General features: G+C 42.1%; 1 protein-coding gene across 1 annotated transcript in view; it reads left to right on the top strand.

The window, feature by feature from the left end:
• CLPTM1L (CLPTM1 like) overlaps positions 1–25,635 on the top strand; it is a 346,065-nt gene that overhangs the window by 241,257 nt on the left and 79,173 nt on the right. The window contains exon 11 of the mRNA XM_030209834.1: positions 3,721–3,771. Coding sequence (XP_030065694.1) covers positions 3,721–3,771 — 51 coding nt within the window. The remainder of the gene's footprint in view (positions 1–3,720; positions 3,772–25,635) is intronic.

Raw genomic sequence — 25,635 nt, 5'->3', positions numbered from 1 at the left:
TAATAAATTTATTACTAAACAGCATAAGCAGCACAACTTTGATTTATGTAATATCAGCAATATGGATACGATACTGATGACGTTCGATAGGCCTGCTAACTGCACTGTTGCAGGTGTGGAGGATAAGATAGTGTTGATAAAAACAACTGGGTATGAGAAAACCCACATTACAGTTGTCATGTCTTGCTTGGCTGATGCAACAAACTGATTTGTCATCATTTTTAAATGCAAAATGATGCCTAGGAACCTAAAACTGCTGCCAGGCATAATTATCCATGCACATCTAAAGGGCTAGATGGATGTGGAAGGAACAAAAATGTGATTTCATGACGTATGGAATGCATGGCCAAGTGTTGCATTTTGGAAGATCCTTACTATTGACTTTGGGATAGGTTTCGTGCACATATAGCAGATGAGAAAGATGAGGTGAATAAAATGGCGACAACTTCAGCAGTTGTACCAGGTGAATTGACCTCAGTGCTTTAGTGGCTCGATGTATGCATTAATAAGCCGTTCAGTGATTGTACAGTATGTGTCAAAAATTGATGTGCTCAGGTCAAGCATGAATGACCAAGGGAGGGAATTTGATGAAACCAGATGGAGACCTAGTGGCAAAATGGGCCAAAGATGTATGAGATTCAGTTTCATCAGAAACCATGAAAAAAACGTTCCTAAAGTGTGGAATAAGCAAGGCTGTGGATGGATCTGATGATGACATGATTGGATTGGATTTATTCACTTGATATGCTGCTCAATACCTAAGTTTTAGGGCGGTTTACAAAAAAGAAAAAAAACAACAATAAAAATACAAAAATGTTACAATTAAAATTAGTTTAAAAAAGCCAAGTTTTAAGTACTTTACGAAATCCTAAATAACTAATCATACTGCTAAAATTGGCAGGTAATGAGTTCTATAACAAAATTCCCACATAGCTTTAAGGTAACAATAACATCGACAAAGACTGCAACATCAAAACCAACGTTTATGCAGATGATGGCATTCCATTGATTCAGACAATGACTCCAGTTTTGAGGGGTTCTAATGACTACTGTATATTGACAAGATTGAAAGGACAAACACCAAAGTTGTTTGGTAGATTATCAGTTGTTTTAGGCCTATCATGATAGCCTACCGATAGTTATTTATTTACTGCTATATAATATTACTCTGTCTCAAAGTAGGGTCTTAAATGTCTAGTGTAACTTGGACTGAAATGTAACACCAGTTACTGCTGAAACAAGAGGAAATGTGTAACTTGTGATTTGAGCTAATAGAAGAGGTTGTAAAGTTGCCTGTGTTTATCAATAAAAATATTACAACATACAGTAATATTACTCATTTATTGTGTTAGCATCTTCTTATACTATAATACGGTTTGTGGGGTCCCAGGGGTCTGTGCTGGGACCGCTGCTTTTTAACATATTTATAAATGACCTAGAGATGGGAGTAACTAGTGAGGTAATTAAATTTGCTGATGACACAAAGTTATTCAAAGTCGTTAAATCGCGGGAGGATTGTGAAAAATTACAAGAGGACCTTACGAAACTGGGAGACTGGGCGTCTAAATGGCAGATGATGTTTAATGTGAGCAAGTGCAAAGTGATGCGTGTGGGAAAGAGGAACCCGAATTATAGCTACGTCGTGCAAGGTTCCACGTTAGGCGTCACGGACCAAGAAAGAGATCTAGGTGTCATCGTTGATGATACATTGAAACCTTCTGCTCAGTGTGCTGCTGCGGCTAAGAAAGGGTATTAGGAAAGGAATGGAAAATAAAAACGAGAATGTTATAATGCCTTTGTATCGCTCCATGGTGCGACCGCACCTCAAATATTGTGTTCCATTCTGGTCACTGCATCTCAAAAAAGATATAGTGGAATTAGAAAAGGTGCAGAGAAGGGTGACGAAAATGATAAAGGGGATGGGATGACTTCCCTATGAGGAAAGGCTAAAGCGGCTAGGGCTCTTCAGCTTGGAGAAAAGGCGGCTGAGGGGAGATATGATGTCTATAAATTAATGAGTGGAGTTGAACGGGTAGATATGAAGCGTCCAAAAATACTAGGATTAGGGGGCATGCTATGAAGCGACAATGTAATAAATTTAAAACGAATCGGAGAAAAATTTTCTTCACTCAACGTGCAATTAAACTCTGGAATTCGTTGCCAGAGAATGTGGTAAAGGCGGTTAGCTTAGTGGAGTTTAAAAAAAGGTTTGGACGGCTTCCTAAAGGAAAAGTCCATAGACCATTATTAAATGAACTTGAGGAAACTCCACTATTTCTGGGATAAGCAGTATAAAATGTTTTGTACTTTTTTGGGATCTTGCCAGGTATTTGTGACTTGGATTGGCCACTGTTGGAAACAGGATGCTGGGCTTGATGGACCTTTGGTTTTTCTCAATATGGCAATACTTATGTACTTATGTATTTTCTTTCTTTCTTTTGTTTATGGCCTCAACTTATATGCAGGTCACACCAATTTTGGCCATTTTTAGTTCCAAAACTGCACTCAACATATACATGAGATCAACTTATGGTCAAGTATATATGGTATATGGCTCTTTAGCAATGTATCACATTTCAGTGTTATAATTTTGTTTCATCACAGAGTCAAACATTTTGTTACCACATTGGCACCCTAATTGAATATATTAGGAAATATTGAACTGCATCATCTACCACAGAGTAGTATTTAAGATTATATCATTGGTTTGTCTAATTATGTTTATTTATATGTTCATGCTCTTTAGATATACTATTACATTTATTAGTTATTTTTAAATTTCATTTAATATTATCATATTTATTTTTCATATTTTTGACAGTAGTTATTTTTTAATGTCCATGTAACTTTTCTTCTGTCTGATATCTTCTTTTTCATTATGTTTTATTATGATCATCAGTATATATTGTTATTATTTAATGTATTTGATTGTGATTTTTGCAGGCCCCTGATGCAGGCATTTCACCGTAATAACAGGCCATATTGTCTTAAATAAATATGCTTCCTTTACCCCTTCTTGTGGCCAGCTACACTTTTTTTTTTCTCTTGTGCTGTTTGTGTTGCTTCTTCCTTTTCTTTGATTACACTAAATGTCAACACACAGTTCTTATCTTTTTCAGGCCTATTAACCAGATCTAAAATATGTCTTTTATCAATATATACAATTGACTCAAAAATAATCTGGCTTTGGGACAAGTAACATTGTGAACATGTATATTAAAATCCCCACATCACAATATTTGTAAAGTAACATTCACTTCCACTATTAAATTTAAAATTTTCACCCAACCATCCTTATCCCACTAAGGAGTAACATATAATAGCAGCAAACCTATCCTTCTCTTTTCCATATCAATATATCTCAAAGTTTGGTACCTAGAAGTCTTAATCTTCCTCAAACCTTCCCCTGCCCCCACAATAAAGGACTACTGGGTTGAATATTTTCATCTTACACAACAGTGTTATCTTCTAGAATATCTTCCCCATTTTAGTCAGAATTGATTCTTTTCACATAAATTGGAGCCATAATTTTATGTTTTGAGAAACAAATTCACTAGTTCTTCTTTCATTATGTTCAGTATTTCATGCACTTGATTTCACTTGAGCATCAGGGCTGATTTTTTTTTAAAGAATAACTGATTTCTTAAAAAAACAAATTGTATACATAATTTTGTTATTGAATTATGCATGTTCTAATTATGTTTTTATAATCCAAAACAGTTTGGTACATACAGTGAATCTGAAAAGAAAACGGAGGCATATGATACCCAGGTAGGTTCAAAACTTTCTTTTAAACGTTAATTTTTAAGTCTGTAAAATATTAAAACACAATGCCCCTTCACAGAGAGAGTCATATGGCACTCAGCATCTCTTAGGGTGTGTCCAGGTTTTCAAAAGCAAACAATGAAACGGAATATAATTATACACTAGGGAATTGTGTCAATTTCAAAATTATACACAGAAAAAAATCTGATTATGCAATATTATGCAAAAGTAACTACTTTTTCTCACACAGATTAGTGGTAGAGAAGTTGCTTATAAATGCAGCTACTCTTGCAGCAATTATGAGAATATATTGTTGCTGTCAAATGTCTTAGGCCACTTGCTGTGATTTCATGTGTAGGATGTTGGTTGGGTAACGGGTGTGGTGAGTTTGTGAGTAGCAGCAGGAGATGTCAAATGAAAGGTATCTCCTGCTGCTAGCCAGTAGGGATACATGATGCAAGGTGGATTGACTGTGGGTAATCTAAGTAACCCGTTCATCATGGGATGATGGAGAGTGTGGATAATCAGGGGAAGGAAGAAAGGAGTTAAGGGAAAGAGCTTGGGAAAGATAGATCAAGGTATAAAGAGGGGAAATAGCATTTGGAGGGAGGAAGGGTATGAGAAGGAGGAAAGAGCATTAGGAAGGAAGGCCCTGTTTAGAAGGGGGAAGTAATAATGCTGTAACATTTTCAGGAAGGAGTGGTTAGAAAGAGGTAAGTTGTCTGGAAGGGTAAATATCTACTTAACTAAATTTTGTTTTGATGAGAATATTTTATGAATGACCTATTTAAATAAATAATATACAAAAAAAAAAGTCCAATCTCTTTCTGAAATCTCTTTGTCCCTTCTATTTGTGTTACCCGTTATCTGAAACTTGAATACATAAAAAAGATGGCCGTTGAGCTGGTCAAGGAGCAGTTAGCTCCAGGGACCCTGAGCAGACCTGGCCGGAGATCAGCTGGAGACCGGCCCGATCTCGTTGGGAACTGGAGCAGGGGCACTGGAGAGCTTGTTCTAATTCTCAGTCAACCAGTCTGGACCGGGACTGCACAGAGAATCGATCGCAACCACCCCAGGACCGCATTGCTGACCAGACCAGGCCTCAGTACCCGTTGCCTGCACTCACCTCCAGCATCGCCGGCCACCCGCCTGTCTACACCCTTCTCGGGCATTGCCGACCCCCCGTCCACCAACGACCACCTCCTGCATCACCGGCACCAGCCGTGCCCACCTCCAACATCGCTGGCCAGGCAATCTTCGCTGCACACTGCATGGAGCGCTGGTCGGTCGGAGGGGGGGGAGTGGAGAGCCACCCACAGGGAGCAGCAGAGACGGAGGGGAGCGGATGCGAGGAGCAGCACAGAGGGACAGGCATCGGAGGCAATCACTGGAGTGCGACGCAAGCAACACGAGGCCGGGAGCAACTCGTGGTCTGCTGGCATTGCCCTGCATCGCACACGGTGACTGCTGGACGAGAGTAGCACACGTTCGCCAGCGAAAAGGAACCGGAATGAACCTTGAACAGCAACGAATGAGAGGCGAATCAACACTGGTGATGAAATGTCTCCTGAACCGTCTTTACATGCAGCCTGGATGGAGAAACTGAGATAAGTACCTACGATAATGAATAATTAGTTATGTGTAAGAACTGATACTATAAATTAAGATAATTGTGATAACACTGGAGAAACTAAAAACTAAGTAGAGGAGAAACTAAAAACTAAGATAATTGTGTAAATATTGGAGAGAAACTGAGCAATTGGGGATTGATGCGGATTACAAACCCATCCCACACACTGCTCAGCCCAAGTTAATTAGCCAATAACGCTAGATCCTACTAAGTCATGCCCCTCTGACATAATGTTACCGCTGCACGACGGAGGCCTCGCAACTTTTAAGGAGGTCAAGATTGGTATGTAAATACGAGGGTCCAGGAGAATAATCGCCAACGTTGAATATAGCAATAATTTTCTTCTAAAAACTACTGAAATGATACCATAATGAACACCACCAAACTGCGCCTTGCAATCTACTCCTTATCCCTGATCCACCTAACAATGACCACCCCACTCGCGGAAACCAACAATATACCCAGACTAATCAATAACCGAATACTGACCAGACACACCACATCACACCAAACTGACATAAACCAAAACAAAGGAAAAGAACCAGCAAGCATACAATCTCAACAAATTGAAAAGAAGGATTAGAAAAAATCCACACAAACCAAGAAACGACAACTTACAAAAGTCCACATAACACTGAACGTAGAAGACCCATACCAAAAAATTCAAATAGGCTACGTCAACGCCAGATCTGTAGTAAACAAAACAACAATAATAACAGACTGGATCACGTCAGAGAAACATGATCTACTTTTCATCACTGAAACCTGGATCCATGATCAGAAGGATTCTATCATCTTAAACCTATGTCCTCCAGGATACAAAATCACCCACTGGACCAGAAAAGAAAAAAAGAGGTGGGGGCATAACAATCATATACCGATCTCACCTCACAATTGAAACCACTGCGGAATCTATAACAACCCACCTCGAAATAGCCTCAATCAGAATCCATCATAAAACCCTGCTCGACCACCTAAACTGCGTTCTATTCTACAGACCACCATGTAACTGGAACGACAGCCAGGCGGACTTCATGGACTTCGTTTCAAATATATGTGTATCTAACTCCAATACACTAGTATTAGGAGACATTAACCTTCACCTTGAAGACCCAAACTTTAACAACGCACGAGATTGCAAGGACTTCCTTCATCTGTGTGACCTTATATGGCCACACATGCAAACAACCCATGTGAAGGGTCACACACTTGACCTCATCTCATACAAACTGTCCACTGATAAGAACCTAACCATAACACAAACTAGATGGACAGAAACACCGTGGACTGACCATTACAAACTAAACCTATCCCTAAAATGGCGAAAAAGGGGATCTCTCTACACACGAGAACACACAACTTATACCACGAGAGGCCAAATAGACCCGGATACTTTCTGGCAACAGATACACAACAACGATTGGACAGCACAAACGGAATCTATATATTACCTCTCAGAATGGGACAAAAGATGCAGACACATACTAGATGAAATAGTGCCCTTACAAACAAGAACTTCACGTAGACACAACTAGACACAAGTTTATTTTTATTTTATTTATTGCATTTGTATCCCACATTTTCCCACCTATTTGTGGGCTCAGTGTGGCTTACAGTACCTTGTGAAGGATGGAAATACATTGTTACAATACGATTATGGGTTACATTGTGAGGAGTTATGGGAAGACAAAGTCAAGTCAAAAATCGTGAGGGCATGGAAACCATGTGAAGTTACAGTGGGGAAACGATAGGCGATAGAACAATTACAAGAGAACATAGGGTATAACATTGTATCTGTGGTTGGAGTTTGAAGTGTGGTGATAATGCGGGGTGAGAGTAGTTCAGAAGGGAGTGTATTGATGCATTTCTATTAGTATGTATGGACTTCATGCGTTTTGATCCTTACAATAAATTTTCTCGAAGAGATGAGTCTTCAGTTGTTTGCGGAAGTCGGTTAATTCGTAGATCATTTTCAGGTTGCGTGGTAGTGTATTCCAGAACTGCGTGCTCATATAAGAGAAGGTTGATGCATGCAATACTTTGTATTTTATGCCTTTGCAATTAGGGAAGTGGAGATTGAGGAAGGTTCTGGATGATCTTTTAGCGTTTCTGGGTGGCAGGTCTATTAAGTCAGACATGTATGCAGGGGCTTCACCGTGGATGATTTTGTGGACCAAGGTGCATACCTTAAAGGTGATACGTTCCTTGAGTGGGAGCCAATGTAGTTTATCACGCAAGGGTTTTGCGCTTTCGTATTTTGGTTTTCCGAAAATGAGTCTGGCTGCTGTATTCTGGGCTGTTTGAAGTTTCCTCAGTATTTGTTCTTTGCAGCCTGCGTATAGTGCCCTGATGACACGCGTAGCCATTTTCGATGACACGCAGCCGCATGTGGCCGCATACAGAGAAGCAGCGGCGTTCCTTGCTGACACCCCGGGCGGATCGCCGATGTGCCCCCCCCAAGGTGCAGCGCGACCTCCCCCCCCCCCCCCCGGTGCATGTTTACCCGTGTGCGCTCCTATTGGCTCCCTCCGAGTCCTCCGCTCGTTCCCTCCCTGCTGCTCCCTCTGCCCCGGCTCCTGCACGGCCGTTTGACCTCACTTCCGGCCGGCGGAGCAGAGAGCAGTGGAATGCCGTGGGGGACGCATCTCTGAGGGCCCTGTGATCGCCATTACCAGCAACCACATAACCACAGCAACCATCATCCAATCTACTGTTCTGGGGTGTCGTGGATTTCTAATTGACCATCATTACTGAGATAGGTGAGGGGGAGGCTGGGAGAGACAAGGGCATGTGCTATGGGTGCCGTTTCCCGCCATTAGAAATAGCGGCAGCCATCTTAATTTACATAAGGTGGTCAGTTAGGCTAGTTAACCCCTAATTGCCTGCAGGGCTAACAGGCTATCTATAATTCTATCTTCTGTCACTGCCCCCCTGATGGAGAACCCAAAAAATAAAAAAAACAAGGTTAAGTAAAGGAAGTGGTAGTAGCAGTTGCCGACCCTTTCAAGAGACATGGACCGAGATGTATGGCATTATAGAAAAAAATGGCAGATCATTTTGCGTTCTATGTACTGAAACGGTAGTAAGCAGAACGTGGAATATAAATAGACATTTTGAAACTAATCATTCCCAGCTCCTGAAAAAAAGTGAGGATGAAAGGAAGGAATACATTTCCAGGCAGCTACACTTTTATAAGAGCCAATCTAATTCCATCCTTACATTTGTAAAAGGTTCTACAAATTTAACATCTGCAAGTTTGAGCATTGCTCACTCCATAGCTCAGCATGGAAAAGCACTCAGTGAGGGAGAATTTATTAAAGAAACTCTCCTAAGATGTGCACCAGTTCTATTTCACGATATGCAGAATAAAGATGCAATTATTAAGAGAATATCTGAGTTACCAGGAAATTTGGAGTGCCTGGATCCGATTACCAGACACTTTTAGCACCCTGAAAAATATAGCAATGGCTTTACTCACAATTTTTCCCTCTACGTACTTTTGTGAAACCTTATTCTCAGTGTTAAATAATATCAAAACCAACAAAAGAAACAGATTGAAAGATGAAGTTAGTAGCGCATGCTTGGGCTTGAAGAGTACAAAATACCAACCTTCAATTGAAGATTTAGCCAATGAAATTCAGCAACAAAAAAGTCACTAATAGGCAGATTAGTTAAAGAATTCCCCCTCCCCCTCACTTATCTTAGTTCACGGCACCCCACACAAGTTAAATAATACCAAGACCAACAAAAGAAACCGATTGACAGATGAACAAAGAAGTCACTAAGCAGGTAAGTTAAATAATTAGTTTTTGGTTTATTAAATACAGTTATATATTACAATTATACATTTTTGTTATTTAAACTATAAGTTTCGTGAAATTATGGGTTTTTTTATCGAAGTGACACACCACCCGAGTTATGCTCGGTTTTTTGGCGAATTTTGACACACCAAGCTCAAAAGGTTGCCCATCACTGGTATAGTGAGTTGCAATAGTCCAGGTGGCTAAGTACAAGTGATTGCACTAGGCTGCGGAATACGGACCTTGGAAAGAATGGTTTTATTCTTTTCAGTTTCCACATGGAGTAAAACATCTTTTAAGCCTAAACATCATGAATTCATGGGCAAATGCATTCCAATTAAAACTCAATACAGAAAAAACACACTGTCTCATCATCTCATCCCAATACAATACATATAAACCCACAAACATTAACGCCCATTGTTACAAAGTGGACTTGGCCTGCTTTTGTTCTCAGGGACTCATTTATGACACTACTTTGGTTGCAGCTGTTTCTATTGCAGCCACAAGGGTTGCTTGGCTCAACATCCGAATTACACACAGATCTTCAAAATTGCCTTGTAGGTGCACCTTATCAAGGTGACAGTCTGTTTGGAGACAAAGTACAAGATGTAGTCTCTCAAGTTAAAGATAATGTTTTCACCATTAAAGAGTTCACGATTCCATTTTTGGATAGTTCCACATTCTATAGATGATCTACCTACAGTTATTCTAGGAAGCCTTATTTTTCTGAGTACGTACTGGAAAAGATACCAATCATACCCAACCCTATGTTTGCCAATCTCATAGTTTTCAGTTCTCAAGAGAGAGAAATTCACAGTGCATTCTCTCCTGAGCATATTATCACTCCAGTTGGATAGCTTCTTTGACCCTTGTACGAGTCAGATCAAAACTAGAACTTCCCAAATGGGACCAGTCTCTGGTTCTCCTCATACATTACCCGGCTGTATTTCTTGGCATTACCGGCCTGGCAAATCACAAAAAAAAGCTACAAACAAAAGAATGTTATCACGTTAGTAATGTTTATTCTTAACAAGATTAGAAAAATAAAGTATTTGCAGCAAAATAAAGCAGGGTAATTTGGAAACACAAGCAAAAGGAAAAAAGCCAGCGGAAGGGACACCTATCACACAGTTATTGGAGATTAACAATGCAAGGCTTTCAGTGACCTCCTGCCCCTTCCTGACAGGAGACTTTTATACAGTTTTCTTAGCGCAGAGTACAAACAAGCTGGTTCTGGAATAATATATCATTTTTTTTTTATTACATGATTGAGAAGGCACATAAAAGTTACATTTCCTAGTTCCTAATTAGGCACATTCTTACTGGGACTTCTTATCTCACTTACACAAAGTAAGGGGTCATGGCCCTTAGGAAAAGGGCACATTCTCAGGAACCAGTTTCTTTTTCAGTTCTGTCTTTGTTTCTTCCTACCTTGAAACATCAAGGTCCTGTCACCTCCCTACATTTCTTTTCCCTACAACCCTCTAGCCATTAGTATAATGCAGATGGAAAAAACACCAGGCACTTGCCACCCACCTGATCTCTGGATTGCTGCTTTAATCACACACAGCATAGACATAATTGTATTGTAGCATGGTTCCGCTCCTCAGGATGGGGGGGGGGGGGTTGTGTTGAGGTGATTGCTTAATTGCTTTCAACACCCTCCAAACATTTTACAGTTTATTATTATAGTCCTCAATAACCTTCAGGTTCTACATGGATTACAGAATCTAGAAGTCCAGACAATTTCGGGAGAATTACAATTTACAATAAATTCCATGCATCAATTAATATAAAAAATTTCTTAAATAGAAATGTTTGTAAAAACTTCATAAACTGACTATAGTAAGTTAAAATTCTTACTCGAGCTGCAAAAAATGAAAAGGTAGCATAGAATACTGACTTTAAATGAATATTCTTTAGGCTTGGATATTGTAACAATAAAGGATTCCTAGAAACCCCAGATCTACCAGCAGTTGGAAATCCTTGTAAGTTCAACATATACAGTGTAGCATCCTATGTAATAAAACCCACCTCCAACGTTCTGAAGCTGACTGTGTGGACATAAACCTTGAGTCATTTGTGCTCTCCGTCTGATGAAATGACGTCGGAACTTCCTGGTACGTCACCATCAACAATAACCAACCACCACTAAGCAACACGCCCCAAACAGCGTGCCCCAACGTCAAAGGCACACAACCGCCGAGAAGTATAGTGCTGCGCCGGTAAAGCACAGGACAACTCACAAACACACTGGAAAACAGCCCCCCCTCACAAACACACTCAAACACCCCCCCCCCCCCCCCCGGTGCTCTGACACTCGCACCTCCAGAAATGGCACTGGACCACGTCCCCCGGCAACAGACACCGTCATCCGATTTCGGACACAGTCACCCACCATCTAATATCAGTCTCTGGACCTCCCCCACCAAAACAGTCCTTACCAAATCGGCGAAAACATAATTTCCTCTCTCCCGTCACGACACACCTCCGGCCATAGAGGACCCCACCCTCTCCCCCCGCCCTCACGGGTCGACGTCGTCCCTCCGTAACACCCTACCTCACACTTGCAGGCAAGCTCCATCGATGGAGTTACGAAAAAAGAAAACCCCAGCAAAATCAAGAACACAAGCCACTCCACCCCTCAACTAACGCAGACTCCACTCCAAACACCCCCACATTTCGCACACCCACGGACCCCCCCCCCCCCCCGTCACTGACAGACACAAACACACACACACAATATATCCCCCCTCCACCCCCCAAAAAGAAAACACCCAAAACCAACTCCAAAACCAAAACAAAACCCTCTAAGTTCAAAAACAAATCATACTCCTTTGACAGCACAAAAAAAAAAAAAACACAGCAAAAACACGGACAACCCACTCCACCCCTCAGCAAAGGTGACCCCCCTACAACCACCCTCACATTTCACCAACCCAAAGACCACCCCCCAACCCCCCCAACAGACAAAACCACACACGCACAATACAACAGAAACACATTCCACTGCTAACACCCTGCAGCAACAATAACCACTCTCAAAGCCACACACCAATCCATCCCACTTTGCCAGCAAGGCACATCCCCCAACGCCCCCCCCCCACCAAAAAAAACCCTCAAAACTAACACAAAAAAACAGACACTCACCAACAACCTCCACACACACCCCACCCTCACTCACTCACCCCACCCTCACTCACTCACACAGACACCCACAAACTTCTGTGACACAGGCACACACAATGCAGCTCAGTGACACACATGATCTTTCAGAAGCACCCCTCCCCCACAAAACCACAGAAGATGCACAAGGATACATGCACACTCAATCTCTCTCTCTCTCTCTCTCTCTCTCTGTATCATCCCTGCAGCAATAACCACCCTCAAAGCCACACACCACTCCATCCCACTTTGCCAGCACGGCACATCCCCCAACCGCCCCCCCCCCCCCAAAAAAAAAATTTTTTTTTTACACAAAAAAATCACAAACACGCACTCACCACCAACCTCCAAATACACCCCACCTCAATCACTTACACACACACAAATAAACTGTGTGACACAGACACACACAATGTAGCTCAGTGACACACATGATCTTTCAGAAGCCCCCCTCCCCAACAAAACCAAAGAACATGCACAAGGACACATGCATACTCAATCTCTCTCTCTCACTCTAAATCATCCCTGCAACAAAAACCACAATTAAAGCCACAAACCACTTCATCCCACTTTGCCACCACGGCACACCCCCAACCCCCCCCCCCCCTACAAAAAAAGAAAAAAATATATCACAAAAACACACACTCACCACCAACCTACAAATACACTCCACCCTCACTCACTTACACACACACACTGACTCTGTGACACAGACACACACAATGTACCTCAGTGACACACATGACCTTTCAGACACCCCCCCCCCCCCAAAAAAAAAAAACAACAAAAGATGCACAAGGATAGATGCACACTCAATCTCTCACTCTCTCTCACTCTGTCATCCCTGCAACAATAACCACCCTCAAAGCCACACACCACTTCATCCCACTTTGCCAACACGGCACATCCCCCAAACCCCCTTCCCCCAAAACCAACATTTAACACTAAACCACAGACACACACCACCAACCTCCAAATACAACCCACTCACACTCACTCACTCACACACACACACACACACACACACACACAAACTGACTCTGTGACACAGACACACACAATGTAGCTCAGTGCCACACATTATCTTTCACAAGCCCCCTCCTCCACACCAGAGAGAGGGAGGGAGGGGGGGCCTGACACCAGAGAGGGGGGGGGAAGGTATCTCTGTCACACACACTCTCTCTCTTTCTCTCTCACAGTCTCACACACTCTGTCTCACACTCTATCACATTCACTCTCTGTGTCACACAGTCACTCACACACTCTTGGTCTCATACACTCAGTCTCACAGAGAGTCTGTGTCTCACACACATTCTCTCTCTCACAGACTGTGAAACTAGTAATAATACCATAATTAAATGATTTAAAACCAGTCTGACTCAAATAAAGACCCATGGAGCTCATTAAAACATTAAAAAGTGGAATAGATGTAACAAGTCTAAAATTTGTAACATCTTTTAACCCTAATTTCTAATTTTTTGGGATAGATGTCAAAATTATTCTGCCTCTGGATAAAGGAAAATTTCCACAAAATGAAACATCAGAGATCCAAACTCTGAGACTTTCCAGAAAAGAGAGAGGAGCAGCCTTCATCAAATAGTCGGGACAACAATTCTAAAGCTAAATAGACTGAGTTGTATTTATTAAGCAAAATACTGATCTCATTTATAGTAGGTGACCTGAAGGCTTCCCAGATTTTATCTGATGGTAAACCCTTATTACCAGTTGAAAAGATTCCTTAATTAAATCTTGATGAAATTTATGGACCTTTTTCCTGAAAAAAAAAATCAGCTAATTCAGTAGCAGATAGTATACTAAGAACAGGAGGTTGTAAGATATCTTTTGGATGTGTGTACAAATTCACCAAGTTCAACAATTTTCTAGAATTAATAACAGTATCTCCAATTTCTTTAGAATAATTGCTTTTCCTTTGTTCTTTAGAAGTGATTTGTATTTTGTTAACTTGCTCTTCCACTTCAGTCTAGAATCCAAAAGTTTATCCTTTTGCCAAGCTCTTTCTAGGCACCTGCAAAGATGTTTTTGCTGTAGAACATCATCAAACCAAGGATTAATCTTTTTCTTCTAGTTTTGGTTTTAATGGGGCTAATCTGTCTAAGATATTAGCACAAATATTATCCCAGTTTTCTAATGGGGAAAGAGTGGAATTATCCATTTTCCAATAAGTGTGTAATGATTGAGTAGACTTCGTCCCTTTATCTTTCCATTAAATAACAAAATCTAGCAGAAAGTGGTCTGACCATACAACACATCAATTAATACTTTCCAACAAAAGATTCTGAGAAGGGTGTCTACAAAAAGCTATTAAATCCAAATGATGACCTTTTTTATGCAAGCATAAGGTCATATCCACATCATTGGAATTACCTACACTTTACCTTTCAGAACAATTGCTTCCAATACAAGGTATTACCATTCATCTTTCCTTGGCATCCAGAGAATTCATGAATTGCTTAGCAGTGGTTGCAGCCTATCTGAGGAGGAAAGGGACCTTTGTCTTTCCCTACTTAGACAAATGGCTCATTTCTGCACCATCGAAGCAGAGATCATTCAGCTCCCTTCAACTCACCATGACATATTTCTTTTCTGGGATTTGTTTGCAATAAAAAGAAATCAAACCATCTCAGATTGTGCAATTCATAGGTGCAGAACTAGATACAGTTTATGCAAAGGCTTTCCTTGGGATTGTTGCAACGCTATCCAGCAACTTTCCTCTCAGCTTCTCCTGGCCACTCATTGCTCAACAAACATACTTCTCAAACTCCTCAGACACATGACAGTTTCTTCTGCAGTCCTTCTGACTGCCAAACTCTGCATAAGACCCATATAATGGGGCCTCAAGGCTTAATGGAATCAATTCACTCAGATTACAGAGTATTCTCTTCAGATCAGAAAAGGATTGAGGTGGTGGTTGACTCTTTTTGAGTTTCTGATGGGAGCTCCTTTCAGATCACTAGATCTATATGTAAACCTCACAACAGAAGCCTCACCCAAAAGTTAGGGAGCACATCTTCCTCGCTGTCGAACTTAGGGCATGTCACTGGTAGCTATGTCGGTGCGCACAAAAGGAGAAGGTCATCATCCTTTGTACGCTCCTGAGTGTGCACCCTGTTAATTATAATGAACATGCTGCATAAATATAATGAGAAACTGTTGAACAGTATAAAGTTCCTGTGGTCAGTGAAGTGCAAGTATTAAGGCAAAGGACCTATGAGTCACAAACCTGTGAGAACAATGAGGGAGTCATAGAATTAACCTTGAGCTGAGCAGCCTGGTGCAAAGCAGAGACAGTCTGTGCTGGGGTACAAGGAATGTTGCTTGCAGACATTTGTAGATAAGGAATGTATGTGAGAACAAGCTTCAAAGGAAGGGGTTGCTGACGTGCACACATTGGGTGCAGTATGAATGTAAGTGTATTTAAACTGAGGAGAAGATAGGTATCTTAAGCAAAGCAAGAGCAAAGCGGAGCAAGCATATATCTCTGTATTACTGCTAAGCAAATATATCTCTGTATTATTGCTAAAAATATCTTATGTAAACAGACTTTGCTTCCAGGGTGGTGTTCCCACGCTGCCTCTGTCCGACGGAGGACAGTTGAAAAAATAAAAATATTTTGATTATTCTTTTTATAACAGGTGTCAGTTTCTTTGTTTACACAAATATAAGGTGTAAATAAACAACCCTTTTTACTATCATTCAAAATACTGCCTGCCCATCCCTTCTTTTTTGTTCTTGCTTCATCATTCAACATGTCTCCATCACCAGTTCAGGTTCAATGGAGCCCTAGACGTCATCTACCTCTAAAAAAGCATCCCCAGGTAAGATACATAGCACCCATACCTATTACTACTCTCTCACTCTATCCACCACGTCCTCCTAAACAGTCCACTCTTAATGTTGCTCTTGAATGTTTGCTCAATGTGTGGGAAGCGGCTTCTTATTAGAGACATATTTATAGTCCACAAATTACTTACTTTATACTGGGTAGAGACCTTGTTATCCAAAGGGGATGAAGTCTATTTGACCCAAGCCCCCCTCCCCCAACTTCTCCTACACATTTCATATATCAAGAGAGGAGGTGGCTTAGACATGCTCTACTCTTCACATTTAAATATTCAGGTTACATTGTTCAATTCTCTAACCCCATTAGAATGTATGCCCTTTACTGTAACCACCACACCCACCCTCATTTATTTATTAGGATTACTGCCTTTTTGAAAGAATTCACTCTGGCAATGTACAGTAAGAATAAATCAAACATAAACAATAGACAATTTAGACAAAATATGACTACAGCAGATACAAAATATTTAACGTTATAGCCCGTAGTCTTTGGAATGCTCTTCCCAGCCACATAAGACTTCATGACTCCTTGAATAAATTTAAAGCTGATATAAAGGTCTTCCTATTTAAAGATATATCTGGTCCACTGCCTTGTCAGACTGGGTGCAGATGGAGAGCTTGGAACGTGCTTCTCTAATGAGAACCAGGGGAACTGAGTTCAGTTCCTACTGCAGCTCCTTGTGACTCTGGGCAAGTCACTTTAACCCTCCATTGCCCCAAGTGCAAAATAAGTACCTGTATATAATACATAAACCACTTTGATTGTAACCACCCCTTCTCTTATCTCTGTCTAAAACATTTTTATTACTGAATCAATTAGGGATCCAATATCTATAACCTGGTGTTGGTAATTAAGTCAGTTTATACAATTTCACCAGAAATTCACTTAATAGAACAGGTGTTATAATATTTACATAAGTACATAAGCACCGCCATACTGGGAAAGCATCCTGTCTCCAACAGTGGCCAATCCAGGCTTCAAGAACCCGGCACCCCCCCCCCCCCCCCCCCAAAAAAAAAAAAAAAAAATTAATAATGTTCAATGGACTTTTCCCTCAGGAATCTGTCCAAACCCCCTTTAAATTCCGTAAGGCCAGCTGCTGTCACTACATTCTCCAGCAACGAGTTCCAGAGTCGAACTACACGCTGAGTAAAGAAAAACTTTCTCCTATTTGTTTTAAATCTGCCATATTCTAGCTTCATCTTGTGTCCCACTTCACTACAGGAAGGAGCGAGCAATGAGATCTCTCCCGTTTATCTAACAGATTGGATATAACATTCCCTTGAAAAAGCTCTGAGAGTGAAATGTGGCCCCACGTTGGGAATAAAGAAGATATTTAAGGGTTTTTTAAATCACGATGCACTAAGACACGGGTAATATGGAAAGGACTCAGTCCTCAAACCAGCAAAGATAAGTGAAAAACATCTACTTTTAATAAGAGCTGCACTATCATAATAGCATGTGATAAGAAAAGGAAGGGAGGAAGGGATAGTGCTGTGATGTTTGGCACCTGAGTACTGACTCCATATTCATTTTATGGTAAAGGCACTACAGCATTACTGAGCACTGCAAGTTAAAAGTTTAAAAATATTATAACGCCTGTTATATTAAGTGAATTTCTGGTGAAATTGTATGTTTCAATAATTTTTATTGGTGATCAACAAGTTAAACAAACCGCTGCATGTCTCCCCTAACAATTTAAAGAACTAACCATGGTTATAAATCGGGATATAAATCATACAGCTAGATCATCATCAAGATTTCGCATTTTCTCCCCAACCCCCTTTCCAACATGTTAAGTCATTTTATTGGGAACAATTGCATCAAAATTGGACAGAAGTATAAGCAAAAACTTTCGCACCGATACAGCAATGTTGCAATAAGTTATGCAAGAAATTCACCCCTACAACTGCCCCAACTGGAAAGATCTCCCCCCCCCCCCCCCCCCCCACCTTCCCACTACCCACTTGTGAGCTTTTTAAATGTTCAAAATAAAGCTTCGTGCTCTTGAGGGCATGGTTAGCCACAATGGCTCCCATACCATGCGGAACCTCTCTCCATCTGTGATGTCCAGTGATTTCACCCGGCACCTATCAAGCCGCATTTGATGTATCATCTGCGCACGCCAGCATGCTAGCGGTGGCATGAGATCTGATCGCCAAGATTTCAAAATCGTGGTAATCCCAAATAAAATTGTCCACTGCACATATCTCTTGAAGCTTTTAGGTGGTGTCGCAGTAAATTTGTAACTAAAAGATAATATCAGCGGTTCACATACTACAGAGCATTCCCACTATGACTGCAATGAGGAAAGGATGGCCCTCCAAAAGGCCTGCACCAGGGGACAGAGCCAGAACATGTGCCCAAATGTGGCTGACCCTCCTCCACATCGTGCGCATGTCCCATCACAAGACTCAGTTATTCTGGCTATTCTTTTAGGGGCCATGTAGGTTCTCATAAAAAATCTGTATAACCGTTCACCCTGAGGGACCGAAAAGTGCATTTTGTAAATACTACCCAAGAACCTCTGTCCAGTATCTGTTGTAACTGTGCAGTCGACGCTTTAGTCACCCTTATGTAATCTATTTCTTGAGTTGTGTCTTTTAATTGCTGTAAGTGAAATCGTAAAGGAACAGAGACCTGTGCCCCCAAAGAGTACTGTTCTGTAAGGACATCGATCACGTCCTCCGTGAGATCTGTCCATGTTAAGGAGGACACATAATGTTTTAATTGAGCATAGGCGAAATACTGTGGTCTAGAAATACCAAACTCTTCAATTAGCGCATCTAGTGTTTTAATCTGTCCCTCTTCTGTAACTATGTGAGACAAGTAGATAATTCCTTTGTCTTTCCATTGACCAAAAACACTAGCCCCTATCCCCGGAGGGAAATCTGGGTTATTACAAATGGGGAGCAGTGGTGTGACTTTTGCACTAAACTTGTATCTCCGACATACCCACCGCCAGGTAGCTCTCATCGGGTGCAAGAGTGGATGTCTTTGGAATGCTCTTGGCGGTAAGCTGCATCCCGTATGCAATAGATAGCTAAAGTGAGTCTCAGGGAATACCGCTGTCTCTGCCTCTGTGTTAGAAAATTCTGTTGTACCCCGGAACCAATCATTTATGTGATGCATTTCACATGCTATTGAAAGATTCCGTAAACTCAACAGACCCATTCCCCCCTGTTCCCATGGGGTGGTGATCACCTCCATAGGCAATCTTGGACGCTTGCCCTGCCAGAGAAAGTTCTGTGTGAGCCTATTTAAAGCCCTCTCCTCTTTCACACGCAAAAACAGTGGGAGTTGTTGGAACAAATAAAGCCATCATGGCGCAATAAGCATGTTAAAAAGTGCGACCCGCCCCCACAGCGAAAGGGGAAGAGCCTGCCACAACTGCAGTTTTTGTTCTTTATCATAGGGTCAACATTAATTCGGTATAGAGTCGACAGTTCCCTGGGAATTAATATACCTAAATACTTAAGGGCCTTGTCCACCCACCGCAGCGGGAAATGTCCCTGCCAAGTTTGCTGTAGTGTGTCACCCAATGCCAGTGCGCAGGATTTTTGTAGGTTTAATGAAAACCCAGAAAGTCTCCCGTAGTGTTCTATGGTTTTCAGAGTATATTGTAATGAAGTTTGTGGTTCTCTCAGCACCAGCAAGATGTCATCCGCATAGGCCAAGGTTTTCACTTCTTCACTCTCAAGAATCACCCCTTTGATGTCCTTTATCCCGTTTAGTGTCCTGATCAAGGGCTCTAGGGAGATGTTAAATAGAAATGGTGACAGTGGACATCCCTGTCTCGTTCCTCTGCAAACCGGGAACCATTCTGACCTGCCCCCATTAACCACTATTTGCGCACCCAACCCTTTATATAGTACCCGAACGGACTGAATGAAAACATCCAGGAATTCTAGCCACTCCAGCACCTGAAATAAATAGCTCCAATCCACATGATCGAAGGCCTTGGCCGCATCTAAGATAACCACCATACAAGGTTCTCTTCGACCAGTGCACTGAGCTAATGCAAGAAGAATTCGTCGCACATGTAGAACCGAGTGTCGTTTGGGAACAAACCCCACCTGGGCAGTGCTAATTAACTCTGGTATGTATGCTGACATTCTGTTAGCTAAAACTTTTGCCAAAAGTTTGATGTCTACATTGATAAGAGAAATGGGGCGGTATGACTCTGGATCATCCGCTTGCTTGCCCGGTTTAAGTAATAGTGTGATCAGAGCTGTGTTTTCATTTTGAGGGAATTCCCCATCATCTATTACTGTCTGATAGTACTCAATTAATGGTGCCACTAGGGACAATTGTAGGACTTTATAGAATTCTCCGGAGAAACCATCAGCACCAGGTGCCGTGTTCATTTTTAAATCTTTGATAGCCCGCTGTAGTTCCCTCGGTTGCAGGGGTGACCCTAAACAATCACGTGCCCCAGGCCCCAGCTTTGACATCCCTGATTTATCCAGGAACTGGTGCACCGCTTCCTTAGATGGCGGAGCCATAGGAGCATACACATCACTAAAGTGTTTCTGCAACAGTCGTAGTAACTGGATTGTTTTATTATGTACGGTCCCTTGGGCGTCTTTTAAGGCTACAATCGTGCGATTCCCTGTCCGGGGACCCACCATCCTGGCCAATACACCTCCTTGCTTGTTCCCATATTTGTGCAACCTAAATTTGTGATATAAAAGGTGTTTTTGAGTGTGCTCATGTATCAAGGAATTAATTGTGACCTGCAAGGCTTCGTAACTGTCCCTGTGACTTTGAGTAGGGGATGCCATGAACACGTGTTTTGCCTTGCTCAATTGTCTTGTCAAATTAAGAATACTGGCCGCTACTTTTTTCTTTCTAGTCGCCACATAAGAGATCACCTCCCCTCTCATGACTGCTTTAGCAGTGCACCAGAACAGGACAGGGTCAGATCTGTGTTCTGCATTATGCATGGAGAATTCCTCCCATTTTTGCTGTAAGAAAAGGACAAACTCTGGGTCTTTCACCAAATAACCCGGAAACCTCCAGTGTTTCACCATCGGGATCCCCGTCCCGACATCCAGCGTGAGCCGCACTGGGGCATGGTCAGAGACCAACACCTGCTCAATGTCGGTCGCTATGACACACGGGAACAAGGATGCCGATGCCAAGATATAGTCAAGTCGAGCCCATGACCCATGTGCACGGGATCTGTGTGTGAAGTCCCTCCCCTCAGGGTGAAGGGTCCTCCAGGTATCTATCAATCCAAGGGCAGTCGCGAAGGAAGACAGCATGCCCCGACACTGTCCCTGCTCTGGCCCCGGCTCCTCTGCCCCGTGCAGTCTACCTCTGTATTCATTATTGCATTCAGGTCCCCAGCCAAGACTATCTCCTTTTCACGGTATGGGAGAAGAGCCCTCATCAGGCCAGGAAAGAAAACTGGATCTGAGGGAGTGGGTGCATATACCGATAACAAATATATTTCTTTCCCCTGAATATTAAGCTTAACCATCAAATATCTACCCTCTGTATCCCGCAAAAGAATTTCAGAAGAATAGACTGTGTTTGTGATACAAAATGGCTACCCCCCTCTTCTCCCTCCCGATGATACATAGTCCACCTGTCCCACCCACGTTCTTCTCAACTTTTTGTGCTCTTCATCTGATAATCTGGTTTCCTGGAGACAGGCAATGTCAGCGTGGAGCCGCTTTAAATGAGTAAGGACCTTTGCCCGTTTTATGGGGGAGGAAATCCCCCCCCACATTCCAGGTTACTATGTTACATGATGAAGATCCCACTGAGCAGAAAGACCAGTAACCATACAATAATGGTTGCAGGGGCCCAGCCCTCCCCCCGCACCCAGAACTCTATTGCAATTCCACACAGCATTTTTGATGATTTAACCAATGCATCAACCAGCCCTCTAACACTGATAAGAATTTGCTCACAAGATTCCCCCCTATCTCTAAAACCCTTGTCTTCCCCTTCCCCTCCAACCCCCTCCCCTATGACCCAAAACCCCAAACAAACTTCTGTACTTAGCGATGAATGAACTGTCATCGCTGGTGGTCACCCTGATGCAGGGGTCCCCCTCCGTCTAGAAACATTCATGCTGCAAAACATAACAGTATAGGAAATTCAAGTTATAACAGTTTACTCCCCACTCTATTAACGTCCCATTCTTCTGATAATGGTATTCCTGCCTTATTTCCAGCTTCACCTGGCACGTGCTGTCTGGCCTTCATGGCGGAGAGTTCAAGTTCTCAGGCTGCTGATTTATAAATTCCAGCGCTGCTTTCTACGACTCAAACTTTGACCATTTGCCTCCAATTTGAATCTTTAAGGTTGCAGGATATGCCAAGGTAAAGCGAATTTGTTTTTCCACCAACTTGGAGCACACTGGATGAAAGTGCTTACGCTTTTCTTGGATGCTTGCAGGATAATCTGGAAAAATCAGAACCGGAACTCCATCATAACGTAAGGTGTCTCTTTTAGCTCGGAAACCTTGCATAATTTCCTCTTTGTGGATGTAATTATGGATTTTCACAATAACTGCACGTGGTCTTGATTGTTCCGATTGTAGTCTGCCTAAGCGATGCGCTCTCTCGATACAAAAGGCCCCACGGCTGTCTGAGAGCGCGAATTCTTGCTGCAGCCACGTTTCTAGCCGAGGCCCCAAGTTCTTTTCAGGGGTAGACTCGGGAATACCGATAATTCGGATATTTGATCGACGGGTTCTGCTCTCAAAATCTTCTAGCTTGGCATTCTGAGCTCGAACTTTCTCTTTAAGCTCCTTGATCACCGGCAAGTGCTTGTTCCAGGAATCTTCCACCTCAGATACACGGTGTTCTAGCTCTCTCGTGCGCTTTGTGTTGTCTGCCATACTCGCCTCCAGTTTCTCCAGCTGCCCAGCTAGCGATTCAAATCTAGCATTCTGAGCTGCCCCGACTGCTGCTGTCAGCTGTGCAAGTTGTTTGTCAGAAAATTCTGGTTCCGATTCGATCTTAGCGTCCGCCATCTTGGATTCAGCAGCGAGTGGCTGCTGTTTGTTTTTGTCACTTTTAGCACTTCTTTTCGCAGATCCGACGGGCATTGGGACAAGGTAGGCTTCCATGCACATTAGTAAAGCTCTGTCACCTTTCCAATTAATCGCCGCGGGAGATTTCAGGCATGTTAAAGTACAATAAACGGAGTGGGAACCCCGGAGCACAGCCTAGCCCCTGCTGCTGCTCTCAGTGCATCACGTGATCCTCGAGCAAAAAGTCCTGGTGAAATTGTATAAAATAAAACTTTTTTTATACCAATGGAATTCCTTTCACCTATAATTTGTGTAAACTGCTCAGATGGAGCCTGATGGGCAGTATAACAAATAATAAAGAAACTTGGAAACATGGTTTTTACAGGGAAGATTGTTGCATATCAGTGTTCTGGAACTCTAGGTGAATCATCTAAGCCATCTCCACATTCTGACAACTGGTAAAAAAATAAGGCTCTTCTCTGCACAGATAACCAAGTCACAATGTTTATATAAACAAACAAGGAGAGATGGGTTCCCTTCCTGTTTTTCCAGAAGGTATATTGGATTTGAAAGGTAGCTCTTCAGCTATACATTCTCCTTCAAGGTATTTAAATTCCAGGAATACAAAACACCCTAGCAGACAAACTGAGCAGGATTCTGATTCCACATGAGTGGTCCCTTTCACTTGTAACTACTTGAAGAATTTTTCATCTTTTTTGCTCCAGAATTTCATCGTCCAACAGCCTCACTGGATGCTTCTCTGTGTTTTTACTCCTATTCTTCTCATCTTGAAGTTCATACGGAAGATAACTCAGGATTCAGAATTATTCTCATAGCCCCAAACTGACCTCATCAACCATGGTACCAGTGGCTCTCATTCATGGCCATTAGTGTTCCCCTTCCTTTAGGCATGCACTCTCACAACTGGAGGATTGCCTGCTTCACCCTTAAAGCTTTAAATCTCAAAGCATGGGACTTCAACAGCTCAACTCAAGCTCTTTCCCTCTCATTGAAGAGGCACTTGAGGCAGCTGTACTAGGCTGCGCGTTTGGTCATGCTATTCTCTAAACATCTTTATTTATTTATTTATTGCATTTGTATCCCACATTTTCCCACCTTTTTGCGGGCTCAGTGTGGCTTACAATAAGATATGAATAATGGAAATACATTTGTTACAACTTGGTTATGGATTACATTGTACAGAGTTATGCGAGACATTCGAATATCATTAGGAATATAACAATGGGACATCAACATAGAAACATTGGAAGGAGACAATGGGAAGCTAAAAGGGCAGTGTTAGACACAAAGACATATGGTGTACATAGTTCCGTGAATAAATGTATGATTGATTGGATTACGGGATGAGGGATCAGAAGTGGATGTATGTTGCATTGATGAACAGTGAGTATGGACTCTATGTGTTTTGGCTCTTTCCGTAAGTTTTTTCAAACAGGTGAGTCTTCAATAGTTTACGGAAGGAAGCTTACAAAATATTACAGGAAAAATTGGACAGGAATTAGAGAAAAATGTCTTTTATTCTTACTTACCCACCAGCACAGCATCGGATATCAGTTGCAAGTTGTGCTGGGCAGACTTCTACGGTCTGTGCCCCGAAAATGACAGATACAAATCAAGGTAAGGTATACACAAAAAGTAGCACATATGAGTTTATCTTGTTGGGCAGACTGGATGGACCGTGCAGGTCTTTTTCTGCCATCATCTACTATGTTACTATGTAACAAACTTGCAAAATCTAACATCAGTACCTCTGGTAATTATAAGTAATCAGACTAATTATATAAAGAAGAGAAAAAGGAGGAAGGAAAGTTTATTCCTCATACAAAGGTCGCAGAAGAGAGAGAATGAATAAAAGGAAGATTCTTAGCTATAGAGAATTAGTTTTTACGAAGGGGGGGGGAAGAGTACCCCCCCCCCCCCCCCCCAGAAATAGGCTGTGGCAAGAATATGAAACTCTCCTGCCATCCGCAGCATTTCAGAGTCTCTTTAGATGAGCAGTTACTTATATACCCTTCCCATCACAAAGGACCACCTCGTATATCACCCAATCAGCAATCCTGCAAGTACATAGGAGACCTGTGATAGGGCCCTAGTGTCCTTGCCACACCTCTGCTTAGTAACAAACGGTTGGGATGACATGACAATGGGGGTCTTGTCAGTTTGTTTGTAACAAGACAGTTGGTTGGGATGTCATGGCAATGATCTTGTCAGTTTGTGGTCAGCCAGAAATTCCTGTCTTGCCACTATCAGTGGAAACTCACAGGAACACAAACAGAAATAAGCAGACCCAAAAGAAAAGACCAGAAAATTCCAGAACACAGCTAATAAGCAATCTACTCAGAAATCTTACTCCTTAAAATGGAAGTGTTTTTCCCTTTGGTGTGCTTCTCACTTTTTC

The sequence above is a fragment of the Microcaecilia unicolor genome, chromosome 1 (assembly GCF_901765095.1).
Source record: "Microcaecilia unicolor chromosome 1, aMicUni1.1, whole genome shotgun sequence".
NCBI lineage: Eukaryota > Metazoa > Chordata > Amphibia > Gymnophiona > Siphonopidae > Microcaecilia > Microcaecilia unicolor.
The sequence above is the reverse complement of the archived record's forward strand: the minus strand, read 5'-3'. Positions and strand labels throughout refer to the sequence as shown.